At 40.9% G+C, this 11,611-nt stretch overlaps 1 protein-coding gene across 1 annotated transcript in view; it reads left to right on the top strand.

The window, feature by feature from the left end:
- Window positions 1–385: 385 nt before the first annotated feature.
- Window positions 386–11,611, top strand: part of TAOK2 (TAO kinase 2) — a 30,086-nt gene continuing 18,860 nt past the window's right edge. The window contains exons 1-13 of the mRNA XM_015810527.1: window positions 386–517; window positions 1,009–1,080; window positions 1,260–1,361; window positions 1,855–1,900; window positions 1,990–2,086; window positions 3,054–3,167; window positions 3,780–3,871; window positions 3,990–4,083; window positions 4,184–4,265; window positions 4,959–5,126; window positions 5,538–5,750; window positions 6,716–6,844; window positions 8,554–8,790. Coding sequence (XP_015666013.1) covers window positions 386–517; window positions 1,009–1,080; window positions 1,260–1,361; window positions 1,855–1,900; window positions 1,990–2,086; window positions 3,054–3,167; window positions 3,780–3,871; window positions 3,990–4,083; window positions 4,184–4,265; window positions 4,959–5,126; window positions 5,538–5,750; window positions 6,716–6,844; window positions 8,554–8,790 — 1,578 coding nt within the window. The remainder of the gene's footprint in view (window positions 518–1,008; window positions 1,081–1,259; window positions 1,362–1,854; window positions 1,901–1,989; window positions 2,087–3,053; window positions 3,168–3,779; window positions 3,872–3,989; window positions 4,084–4,183; window positions 4,266–4,958; window positions 5,127–5,537; window positions 5,751–6,715; window positions 6,845–8,553; window positions 8,791–11,611) is intronic.

Below are 11,611 nucleotides of genomic sequence, written 5' to 3'. Positions count from 1 at the left end.
GTATCACTGCAAGATCTGTCTCCATTTGGCATTGATGGCCTTCCCGCTATAGACATCTCTCATTGATTACCTTGTTTCAGATCTCTTATTTCTGTGAATAGGAGCCAGTGCTTACAGATTCCTTTTGAAAAGGCTTTGTCAAGGTTGCATGTGGCCTTGAACCCACTTCTTCACATGGGAGTATAATTTTCGTATATTTATACCCTTCTAGCAAGGATCTCAGGATTTGCTTTACCACAGCAAGATGGTGGCATCAGATATCACTGAATTACAATCTTATAAATAAGAATAAATTACCTTATTTATACCCAGCTGGTTCAGTTAATATTTGTTTCCCGCTTTAGGAGAACAGCAACAGTGAAGTCCAGCCTCATCCACGGCCGCCATGCCGTCTAATGCCCGGGCTGGCAGTTTGAAGGACCCTGAAGTGGCTGAGCTGTTCTTCAAGGATGACCCTGAAAAGCTCTTTGTTGACCTGCGGGAGATTGGTCATGGCAGTTTTGGAGCTGTCTACTTTGTGAGTGCCAAAGGAGTGTTGATGCTCATGCTCAAAATCTTGCCAAGATCATTTAACACAACTCTTTCCCGTTGGCCTTGCTTACAGCTGAATCAGTTCTGCTTCTGGGTCCCATCCCACCAGGAGACCCCCTGCTACTGAATGTTAAATGTTGAAGAGCAATAGTGGCAAGGACTTTCTCCACATCTTGCTAATGGCTTTCTCAGGGGGAATCTGATTGGTCATGATCAGAAGTGGGAAGATGAACTGGTCTGATTTAGTAGAGATGTTATAACTTTAAGTGGATATCGTCAGTCCCACGTATCTCTGGCCTCATAGGCAGCTCTGCTCTAAGAATGCCTGATTCACCGTGAGATGTAAAATTTACTCCTTTTGAATGGTATTTTTTTTCCAGGCATAGGAACAAAGTTTCTCTCTGAACTTGACTGTCTGTGGGTGCTGATAGTTATTTTCACCATCCTTCTTTGGTTTATTCTCTTTATCTTCCCCAGGCCAGAGACATACGCAACAATGAAGTGGTGGCTATTAAGAAGATGTCCTACAGTGGGAAGCAGTCTAATGAGGTTGGTCCTTTTTAGACTCTTTAACACAGTTTGTGTTGACCATTAACTTCTAGCCTCTCCCTGGCCTAGGTAATCCAGATCTCCTGATTTTCAAATTTTCTAGGCTTCTTGTAATATTCCCTCCTTTACTCGAAATATAGAAATATATTGGAGCTCAGGCTCACTTTTGTATTTTCCAGAAATGGCAGGACATTATCAAGGAGGTGAAATTTTTGCAAAAGCTACGACATCCAAACACAATTGAATACAAGGGCTGCTACTTACGGGAACATACAGCATGGGTAAGATGAGAGTGAAACAGGTCACTCTGAGCCATTGTGGTGATACATTACAGAAAGCCTTTTAAAGAATTTAAGAAATCCAGTGAAAATGCAGATGAACTGGGCTTTGGGTAAGGGGGGGGGAAGTCTTGAAAAGAGCCTGAGTGATGACTGGGTTTCTTGCTTCTCTGCCTGAAACAGTGCAGTTTAAGGGAGGGAATTGCAGTGCAATAGAGTGGTGGCTCCTTTCTTGAAAACTGTGGACAGTTTTTTTTTTAGTGGTATTCTATTTATTTTCATGGGGTTTTTGGAGGTGCCTGGATGACATTGGTGCAAAAATGGTGGACTTTTGGTCTGATTTAGAGGGGCTGTTCTTACATTCTTAAGTGAATTGGAAATGCCAGGTACAAAATGGAATTGGCGTTCTGGGTTCCCGGAGCCCTGATTGGGACAGGATGTTTGAAGTTCGAAGGATTTATTTGCCCTACGCTAACATTTCCTCTTAATTCACTAGCTGGTGATGGAATACTGCCTAGGCTCAGCCTCAGATTTGCTGGAAGGTGAGTCCCAAGACCAATTGAAGAGTCTTCCCACAAAGCTTTTCTGAGACCTTTAAATAATGTTCTTTCCTCCATCCCTTCTTTCCTAGTGCACAAGAAGCCACTGCAGGAAGTAGAGATTGCAGCCATAACACATGGCGCTCTGCAGGGACTTGCCTACCTGCATTCACACAATATGATCCACAGGTGAGCTCTACATTGTATGACTGCACTCTCTTAGAGACGTTGCTGCTGGTAACACCCATTTAGTGTAGGATAATATGATCTAGTTGTTGCTCTGCATTGTGAAATCTGTACCGGAATCTGTTACTCTGTTTTTCAGTCAACTCCATGCATCGTTCTGACCCAACCCTGTTTCTTGCTACATTTTACCGTTTATTCTCTTTAGATGATTTGCAGGCAGAATGGCAAAATTACCATTCAAATTCATGCTTCAGTCAAATGTTGCACTTTATGCAGTTTAGTTCAATTATCAGCACTGGACAGTTTTCAAATTTCTCAAATCAGCTTTATATTTTAATAAATCCTCGATATCCCAAACAACTTAAGGGAAAGACATATAGTTAAAACATGTTGCTTCCTATCAGATTTTGCATATAGGTAGTCCACGTTTAGCGACTGCCTCTTTTAACAACTGTTGGAAGTTACCACATTGGTGAAAAAACAACTGCCAATCCTCACATTTACAACCTTCCCAGGTCGGTAAAGCAAACAAAACTTGAAGTCTGATAATAAATGCAGTCACAGTTTCACTTAGTAACCACTTCGCTTAATGACCACTAAAAAAAAAAAAGACTACCTATATATTTTTCAACTTAAGAACTGTGCTATACACATCATTCTTCTACTAAAAAAAAAATCTTAATTACCTCAGGAGTCAGTCATTTCGGCAGCCTAATTTAAATAGAGCAGAAATCTTTCACTTGTTGCTATCAAATTATTGAGACTCAGAGGCCATTACCCATATAGAAGTTTGCTAATGTAGCCCTCTCTCTTTCTCCTGGTCCTCCTTGTCCATATAAATGTTGCTCTAATCTTTGTCTTCCTGCTTTCTCCTGCCGCTCGCACTGTTTTTTCATCTTGCTGCCCATTTTCCTCCACTGTGTTCTCTGCTTCTCTATTCAGTTTTTAATTACTGTGCCTGTCTTTTCAGGGATGTGAAAGCTGGGAATATCCTTCTGACTGAACCAGGACAAGTGAAGCTGGGGGACTTTGGCTCAGCTTCTATAATTGCTCCTGCTAACTCCTTTGTTGGCACCCCATATTGGTAAGCTGGCAGAATGAGATTTTTGTTTAATCTGAAACAGAGCAGGAATGCCTTTATTGGCCATATCCCCATATCCTAGCCACTGGGAGGAGCGAAGATGTGGCTGAAGAGACAGTGAGGGAGTAGATATGCATTGGAGACTCCCTGGCTCTTTGAACAAGAAGAAATTACAGAAATTGGTAATTAGAAATGTGGGTTCCCTGGGTTTTTGCAAAGACTCCCAGTGTAGTTTAACAACAGTTGATTGTAAAAAAAGTTATGAAGTCTTCTCCTTTTGTAGGTCAAAGATTGGAGGGTGTAATTCAGGAGTGTTCCAGTTTTGGGAGGCGCCATATGTGAACTTTAAATGGCATGCTTTGGAGCCTCATTTTAAGAATTAATGGGGTCTAAGAAAATGAAATAAATTATATATTTGTATTAATAATACACATTAACGTGTTTAATAATTTCCCCTCTTTGATTAATAGCAACATTGACAACTTGGCAGTACTTTGTGGTCTATGTCCAGGGTCGTGCGTCTTTGGTGCAATAATCTTTCAGGCTCTTAAGTAACCACGTGTGCCGTTGCTAAGTCACAATGTATGATTGTTTTATCTTGCGATTTCTTTCTAGGATGGCTCCTGAGGTGATTCTAGCCATGGATGAGGGGCAGTATGATGGCAAGGTGGATGTCTGGTCACTTGGCATCACTTGCATTGAACTTGGTATGGAATGAGCTTACTTGCCTTATAAGGTTGGAGTTATGGGGGGAGTGATGTGGAAGAGGGCTTTCTGCAAAAACACGAGTGCTGGTGCTAACATTAGCTGTCCTTGCATCTTCAGCGGAGCGCAAACCACCCCTCTTTAACATGAATGCTATGAGTGCCTTATACCACATCGCCCAGAATGATTCACCACTGCTGCAATCTAGTCACTGGTAAGGAAAACTCCACAAATGGCTTTAAGCTTGCAAAAAAAAAGAGAGGTTTATAGATTCAGATGAATCCCTGACTTTCTTCCCTGTTTTTTTTTTTCAGGTCTGAATATTTCCGAAATTTTGTGGATTCATGCCTACAGAAGATCCCCCAGGACCGTCCAACCTCTGATGTGCTGCTTAAGGTATCTTCCACCCGTTTTCAACTCCTGAAAGATTCCTTTTTTGCCCATCCCCAGCATACAATGCCTGTAGCTGTGGAAGTTGTACTCATTTTATCCCATCTGGGACAATAACAAGAAGTTAAAGATAAGAACACTAGATATTTAAATTAGAAGAGTGTGTTAAAGGAAAGCTAGCATCGGGAAATGGTAATCCATGAAAAATGTTGGTACAGATGTTTCTAGGGAAACACCCTAATAAATAACACACTTCACCATTTATTCCCCACAGACCCGTGATAAATACTGAGTCTTCACACTGGATTCATAGAATTGTGTGTTGGAAGTGTACACCTAGCATTGATTTTGGTTGGGTTTTTTTCCTTATTAAGTTGTTGATAAGCAATGAGTTATTCTGTCTTCCAAAGTATTTGAGTTTCTCTCATTCTTTGTTCCTAAGTGGACTTGAGTAACCATTACATGCTAAATCTAGGTTTACTCAAGTTAAATTGAGAGTAATTATACATTGTTGTTAAAATAATGTAGTTATTAGGTCCCAAGAAATCTCAGTAGTTGTTATCCCAACCCTGTGAGTGTACTTAATAGCGGGAAAGGATTGGTCATATCACAAATTCTAAGAGTTCAGTGGATAGCTTCGGGGACCTTTTGCAGACCTACTTCCTTGGTTTCATGCTATTACTTCCTGTGACTCCACAGCATCGCTTTCTCTTGAGGGAGCGACCCCAGACGGTTATCATGGACCTGATTCAGAGGACCAAGGATGCAGTGAGGGAGCTTGACAATCTGCAGTACCGCAAGATGAAGAAAATCCTCTTCCAGGAGGCTCAGAATGGTCCAAATGCAGAGGCACCAGAAGAGGAAGAGGTTAAGATTTCCCTTTTGGTTTCTGTTGTTGTCTCCCCACGTTTCCTAATGCAGTTCTCCCTGGCTTTCTTGAACTTCAGCTCATATAATTCTCTCACCATCATGAGAGTAACAGTGCAGGAGGCTTCCTTACTCCAAGACCATTCCCTACACCAAGGGTCTTCAAACTTGGCCCTTTTATGACTTGTGGACTTCAACTCCCAGAATTCCTCAGCCAGGCACACTGGAAGTTGAAGTCCACAAGTCATAAAAGGGCCAAGTTTGAAGACCCCTGCCCTACACACACATATACTCTGTCTGTCTGTCTGTTTGTCTCTCTCTCTCCCTCCCTCCCTCCCTCCCTCCCTCTAAGAAGCAGTTGTTTGCAGTATCACCTGTCTCATTCTCATTTAATCCTTTTTTCTGTTTCAGGAAGTAGAGCAGTTTCTTCACCGGACAGGAACCATCAATAGCATGGAGAGCAGCCACTCGGTACCCAGTATGTCCATTAGTGCCAGCAGTCAGAGCAGCAGCGTTAACAGCCTGGCTGACGCCTCAGATGATGATGACGGGGCTGAGATTGCCATGATGCAGGAAGGCGAGCACACCGTCACCTCCAATAGCTCCGTCATCCACCGTCTGCCGGTATAGAACTCAGTGTGCTTCTGCAAGAGCAGTCAAATGTCAATTTCAGAATAAAGCGAAGGTTGGGAAACATTGTGGAATATTTTCTAGCATGTGATAGAAAATGTAAGTGATAGAAAATGTAAGCCTCCCTGCAAATGGGCCATAAAGATATGGGTATCCTGAGAAAATAAAGGGAAAAGCTCAGTTTTGAATTTGGAGTATCCTTCACCTCGTTGTGATGAAACAAAAAACAACACCAGGGTTGATAGAGAAAATGGAAGTCCAGAGGGGGATGGGAGGAAGAGAGAGAAGCATGTTGATGATCACAGAATTGGAATCCAGTGGATCATTACATCCTACTTGCTTCCTTATGTTGAGTAACTTAGACTTGGGTGGGTACACTTTCCCCTCCTTTGTTTTTTTTCTAGACTAGTATTTCCTAGCTGTCCACAGTTCTTGGGATTGCAGCTAAATTTCTACATACTTTGGAAACAGCAGTTGAAGGAAACCCAACTAGATAAAAAATGCCTAGTCTGTTCATGTTTAATCTGGGCTGTCCACATGATCTTGCTTTATGCTTAAAACTGGAAACATGACTGAATTTGAGGCCTCAACCTAGGTTTCTTCAACATGGCACAGATGTTCATCTGATACAACCTCCAGTTGCTTAATATTCTAGGAATTACTGCCACAACACATTGGATGGCATCAAGTTTGGAAGATTGCCTTAGGCACTATATTACTTTAAACTTCTGAAATCTTGGAACGCCTTCTATAGTACTCTCTATAACAGTTTGTGGTCCTGCTCCACTCTCTTTCACACTTCCATTTCCTAAAACTGGCTAATCCTAAATTATTCATAGAGAAGTCCTGTTTGATCTCCCAGCTCTATATTCTGTATGTGCCTTTTAAAGGAAAATGTGCAGAGGCAGTGTTAGAAGCTAAGGCCTATAGCTTCTTACGTGCTTTTTAATGCTTTTCAGGGCCATGACAATCTGTATGATGATCCCTACCAGCCGGAAATGGAGCCCCAGAGCTCATCGTCAGCCGCCCGACGTCGTGCCTACTGCCGTAACCGAGATCACTTTGCCACCATTCGTACAGCTTCTCTGGTGAGGGGAGAAACTTGCTTATATTTTATTGTATTATTAGATTCATATCCTGCCTTCATATTTTGTACAACTCAAGGGTCACGCCTTCTATTTTTCCCTCAACAGGGAAGGGAAGGGTCACGCCTTCTATTTTTCCCTCAACAACTACCCTGTGACATGGGTTGGCTGATTAAGAGTGTGGCCAAAGTCACTGGCTGCTTTTCATGCCTAAAGGAGGACTAGAACTCATAGTTTCCTTGTTTCTGGTCCAGCACCTTCACCCCTACACAAAACGTGATCTCAGTTGGATGCGGTCCTTTCATTTTTGTTTTGCCAGCCTTGTTCCTTTCCTGGTGGCTTCATAAATTGCTAGTGGTGCTGCCTACAAAACCTTCTTCTTCCTTTCTCTTAATGTATTAGTAAAGTTTCAATGTCTGTGGCATCTGGAGCTCTCTGTAGGAATTTGCTGCAGTGCAATTGTTAAGGAAGAAGCAGAGAAAATTAGGACAGAAAGAAATCTACCTGAAATGCCGTAGTTCTGCCTGTTAAAAAAAAAGTATATTCATGGTGAGCAAGATGGCTTTGGAAACTGTGATTATTTTTAACATTATTTAGGAGCCAATCAAACAAAATAGTTTAAAGTTTCTTTTGGTAAGACCGGAACAGTGGATAAGTGCCAGAAATCTACACCTTTTGTATTGAGAACATTTTTTTCAACAATTTTCTAAGAGAGGTCAGCAATATTTATTTAAAATGTGAATGTTTCTGTTTCTTAAGACAGCTGCTTCATTAAATCCCATGCAATTAAAGAAATTCTGAATCGTTAATAATTTGATTATTTCATTATTTAATTTAGAACACAGCTTTTGCGGGGGTGGCAAACTTTCAGAAGCTAGATGTGATATTTAATATTTGGATGATGATAGTGGTAAGGATTGCAGAAAGAAAGGAAAGGATGCAAAGTGAGTAGAACCATACCAGGTGGACAGAGCTGGGGCTTTAGTGAGGGCATGTTTGGGAGATTCAGTATTTTTCTTGGTTTTTCTGTGTTGAATCCTTTCAGAGCTGAATTCAGTTTTCATATGGTTTCTATGTCAAAAGAACAATAATCATTATGCCAAAATAAGAATCATGTTACTGCAGTAGAAGAGTGTTCCTCTTCTATATATGTGTCCTGTTTTACTCCTTTATTTGTTGATCTAAGCTGAGTCATCTTGAATGAAAAACTGTTAGGTTTCTTTACCATCAAGGGGAAATTCTGTGCACTAGTGGCGTACTATAGTTGGATCAGAAGTGCACAAGGGTACATAGGATCCAGTGTGAACACTCTTTTTCTACTTTTTGGAGGCTCCTTCAACAAGTCGTGCCTTTTCTTGGTCTTGCGCTGTGCCATTGGTAGTGAGAAACTGCCTACTGTTGCCCTGTCTCCCATCACCCTAACCTCCCCTTGACTGGAATTTTTCCTGAGCACCTTCAGGCACCATTCAAATCCAGGAAAAAGTAAGATTCTTTAAGGATCAGCCAACGGGGAGTGAGAAGACGCGCGTACCAGATCAGAAGATCCTTGCCTGCTTCGGATCTGAATGTGCACAACACTTCAGTGTATTGTTCCTCTTACCCCATGGCAAGATTTGTCCAGTAATAAACCCATGAATGGTGTTGTTTATATTTCACAATTTTGGATTAAATTAGATTTTCTTGTTTCTCTCTTCCTCTTTTCTTCCTTTCAGGTGACTCGCCAAATCCAGGAGCATGAGCAAGACTCAGCACTGCGGGATCAGATGAGTGGCTACAAACGGATGCGGCGTCAACATCAGAAACAGTTGCTGGCTTTGGAGAACAAACTGCGGGCTGAACTGGATGAGCACCAGCTGCGTCTCGACAAAGAGCTTGAGGCCCATCGCAACAACTTTTCAGCTGAGGCTGAAAAACTGGCCAAGAAGCATCAGGCTATTTTTGAGAAAGAGGTGAGGATGGGAGACTTGGATAGGGAGATGGAAGATCACTTGGCCAAAGGAATAGAAACTACAAAAAATTCCTAGGAGAGTGGGAAGGTGGGAAACTTTGGCCTCCAGAACAGGTTGCAGTGGGAACCTCATGTCAGGTTAATGCAAAAATTAAACCCCTTTTAGTATGGTAGGCACTAAAACAGCTTCTTTCGAAGGAAGGAAGGAAGGAAGGAAGGAATAATACTAATTTTGTGACATTTCAGCATTCTTGCCTGAAATACTGCAGTCTCTTAAGAGAAGATTGAAATCTTGCAAATGAATAGTAATCTCATGAAACCTCAGTATTTTTACCATCCATTAAGCTGATCACCACCTTCAGGGGTGTCACCAAAGTACTGGCAACTGTTGTAGGTGGCACATTTTTAATCCTTGGTGAAAGACTATCTCCAAATTGAAATAATTATTTCCCCTATTTCCTTTTGATTACTCCTTCTCATACAAATGTATACACAACTCTTGTGAGATTAAATAAAGTGTTGCAGGTTTGCTTGGGAAGAGCTTCCCTGATTAACTCATACTGTTCTGATTGTTCCCATTCCTTCTGGCCACATCAGCAGTAATCTGGTCATTTTGGTAGACCAGTATTAACTTGCCATCGAAACCAAGGAGATCAATTATCCCAAACAGAAATAGGTTCTATCATAACAGACCCGTTTGCTCTTGGATCTGACCTATTCTTTAAAACTAAAACATCCTCCCCCCCCCCCCCAAGGAACTGAATAATAAGGACAAGGGTGTTTACAAACCAATTCTGCTGGTTGTCAAGAAATAAGTTGTTATGCCTTGTACCAATTGTACAATTATTTTATAATAATTTTATTAGCAATTACAATTAGAGATTAAAAACTAATACAACTAAAAAAAATAAAATACAAAGAAAATATAGAAAGTGCAGAAAAGGGGAAAAAATAAAAATAGAAAAGAAACAAAAATCAGAATATAATAAAAAAAACTACAAAAAATACTTCTGCTTCATCACAGGTGTAAACAATTTTAGTAACTCATTACCTTATCTTAAAATACAGCACATGTTCTCTTCTTTCCGCTTCCCATCTCTTGTCGTTTCAGTTCTAGTCAGCAAACGTTCACCATGGGATTTCCAGAGACAACAACTTATCTATTTTAATCTCGAACAAATAAGCCAACTTGATATCCCTTCCCTTTCCTTTTAACAATCTTGATCCATTCAAATAATGTCCTAGAACTTAACTTCTTTTCATATTTTCTTTTTCCCCCTCTACAAAATTCTTCAAAGCTTTCTTTGGTAAATTGAGTATAAGAAAATTACTCTCTTAGTATATTATCCCTTTTAATTATTAAGACATTAGCCAGTTTCTTTGTATATCCAGAATATCTTTTTCCATATCATTCTTGTAGCTGTAATTTTTAAATCCACTTTCAGCTCAGTCTCACTCTTGTCAAGTAAAACCTGTTCCTCTTTCCTAACATCCTTGAAATAGTCTAACTCAGGGGTCTTCAAACTTGGCCCTTTTATGACTTGTGGACTTCAACTCCCAGAATTCCTCAGCCAGGCATGACTTGAAGTTCACAAGTCATAAAAGGGCCAAGTTTGAAGACCCCTGGTCTAACTAGAGGCAGACACTTGTAAAGTTGACATTGTTCCAGACAATCTTTCAGTGTATCCCATATTAAAATTTTTGCCTCATTCTATATTAGTAACTCAAATTTAAGTTCCTTTTTAATTATAATCATTAGCTCCTCTTGGTTCCCTTTAATATTAAACTTTCAATCTTACTCCATCATGATTTTTTAGATGAATTCAAAACAAAATAATCTTCCCACAGGAAGGATTCTTGCAATTAATTCCCAAATTTTACTTCAAATCTATTTTGGCCCTTCATCAACTTGCAACTTTCCAAAATCAACATTTTAATCATATTTTGCTGTTTATTCCAAAAGAATTATTTTAAGTCCTTAAATTTGTATTTAAATTTTTTCCCACTAAGGATTGAAGGAAACTCATCCAGTGCTGTAAAACTAGCCCAGGGGTAGGCAACCTTGGCTCTTTTATGACTGATGGACTTCAACTCCCAGAATTCTGGCTCAGGAATTCTGGGAGTTGAAGTCCATCAGTCATAAAAGAGCCAAGGTTGCCTATCCCTGAACTAGCCAATCCAAAGATTCCTAATAGCTGAACGGCAGTCCACAAGCAGTTTCCAAAAGTGATTAGATAAAGAAATATGCAAACCTACCATCCTTAATAGCTCCTAGCTCATCTCACAGAGCTCTAAATCTACCAGAGATTGCAGTCTTGCGGTCTCCTCCTGAGAAGCAAACTGTTGGGGACACCTGTGGGCAATCTCAAGTTCTCTCCTTGTCCGGAGAGGAATTACAAAGAGACAATCTACTCACTGGCTCTTCATTCCACTGCCTTTTGCCATTTCTTCCCAGAGGTCGAATTGTACACTTTCCCATACTAGGAATCCCAATTCTCTCTAAAGCAGGAGTCCCCAACCTATTTGGTTCCACTAACTGTTGCCAGTGGCTTTGGCGGTTTCAGGAGGGGGGAATGATTTTGCACATGCAACCTAAATCCTGCATGTGCGCAAATGAAACTTTGTGCACTCACCCTCCGCTTTAGAGGCCTGGTTCCCAACGGGCTACAGCCCGGGGTTTGGGGACCTCTGCTCTAAAGGATGGTTTAAGGTTATTAGTCACATGTGCAGTAATGTCTAGTTTTTCTCCCCCTTTGGATGAGCTGTGGTGGTGCAGTGGCTAGAATGCAGTACTGCAGGCTAATTCTGCTGGCTGTTGGCTG

The sequence above is a fragment of the Protobothrops mucrosquamatus genome, unplaced genomic scaffold (assembly GCF_001527695.2).
Source record: "Protobothrops mucrosquamatus isolate PMUCROS unplaced genomic scaffold, P.Mucros_1.0 scaffold11, whole genome shotgun sequence".
Taxonomy (NCBI): domain Eukaryota; kingdom Metazoa; phylum Chordata; class Lepidosauria; order Squamata; family Viperidae; genus Protobothrops; species Protobothrops mucrosquamatus.
Note: the sequence above shows the minus strand (reverse complement) of the source record. Positions and strands in the feature narration are given on the sequence as shown.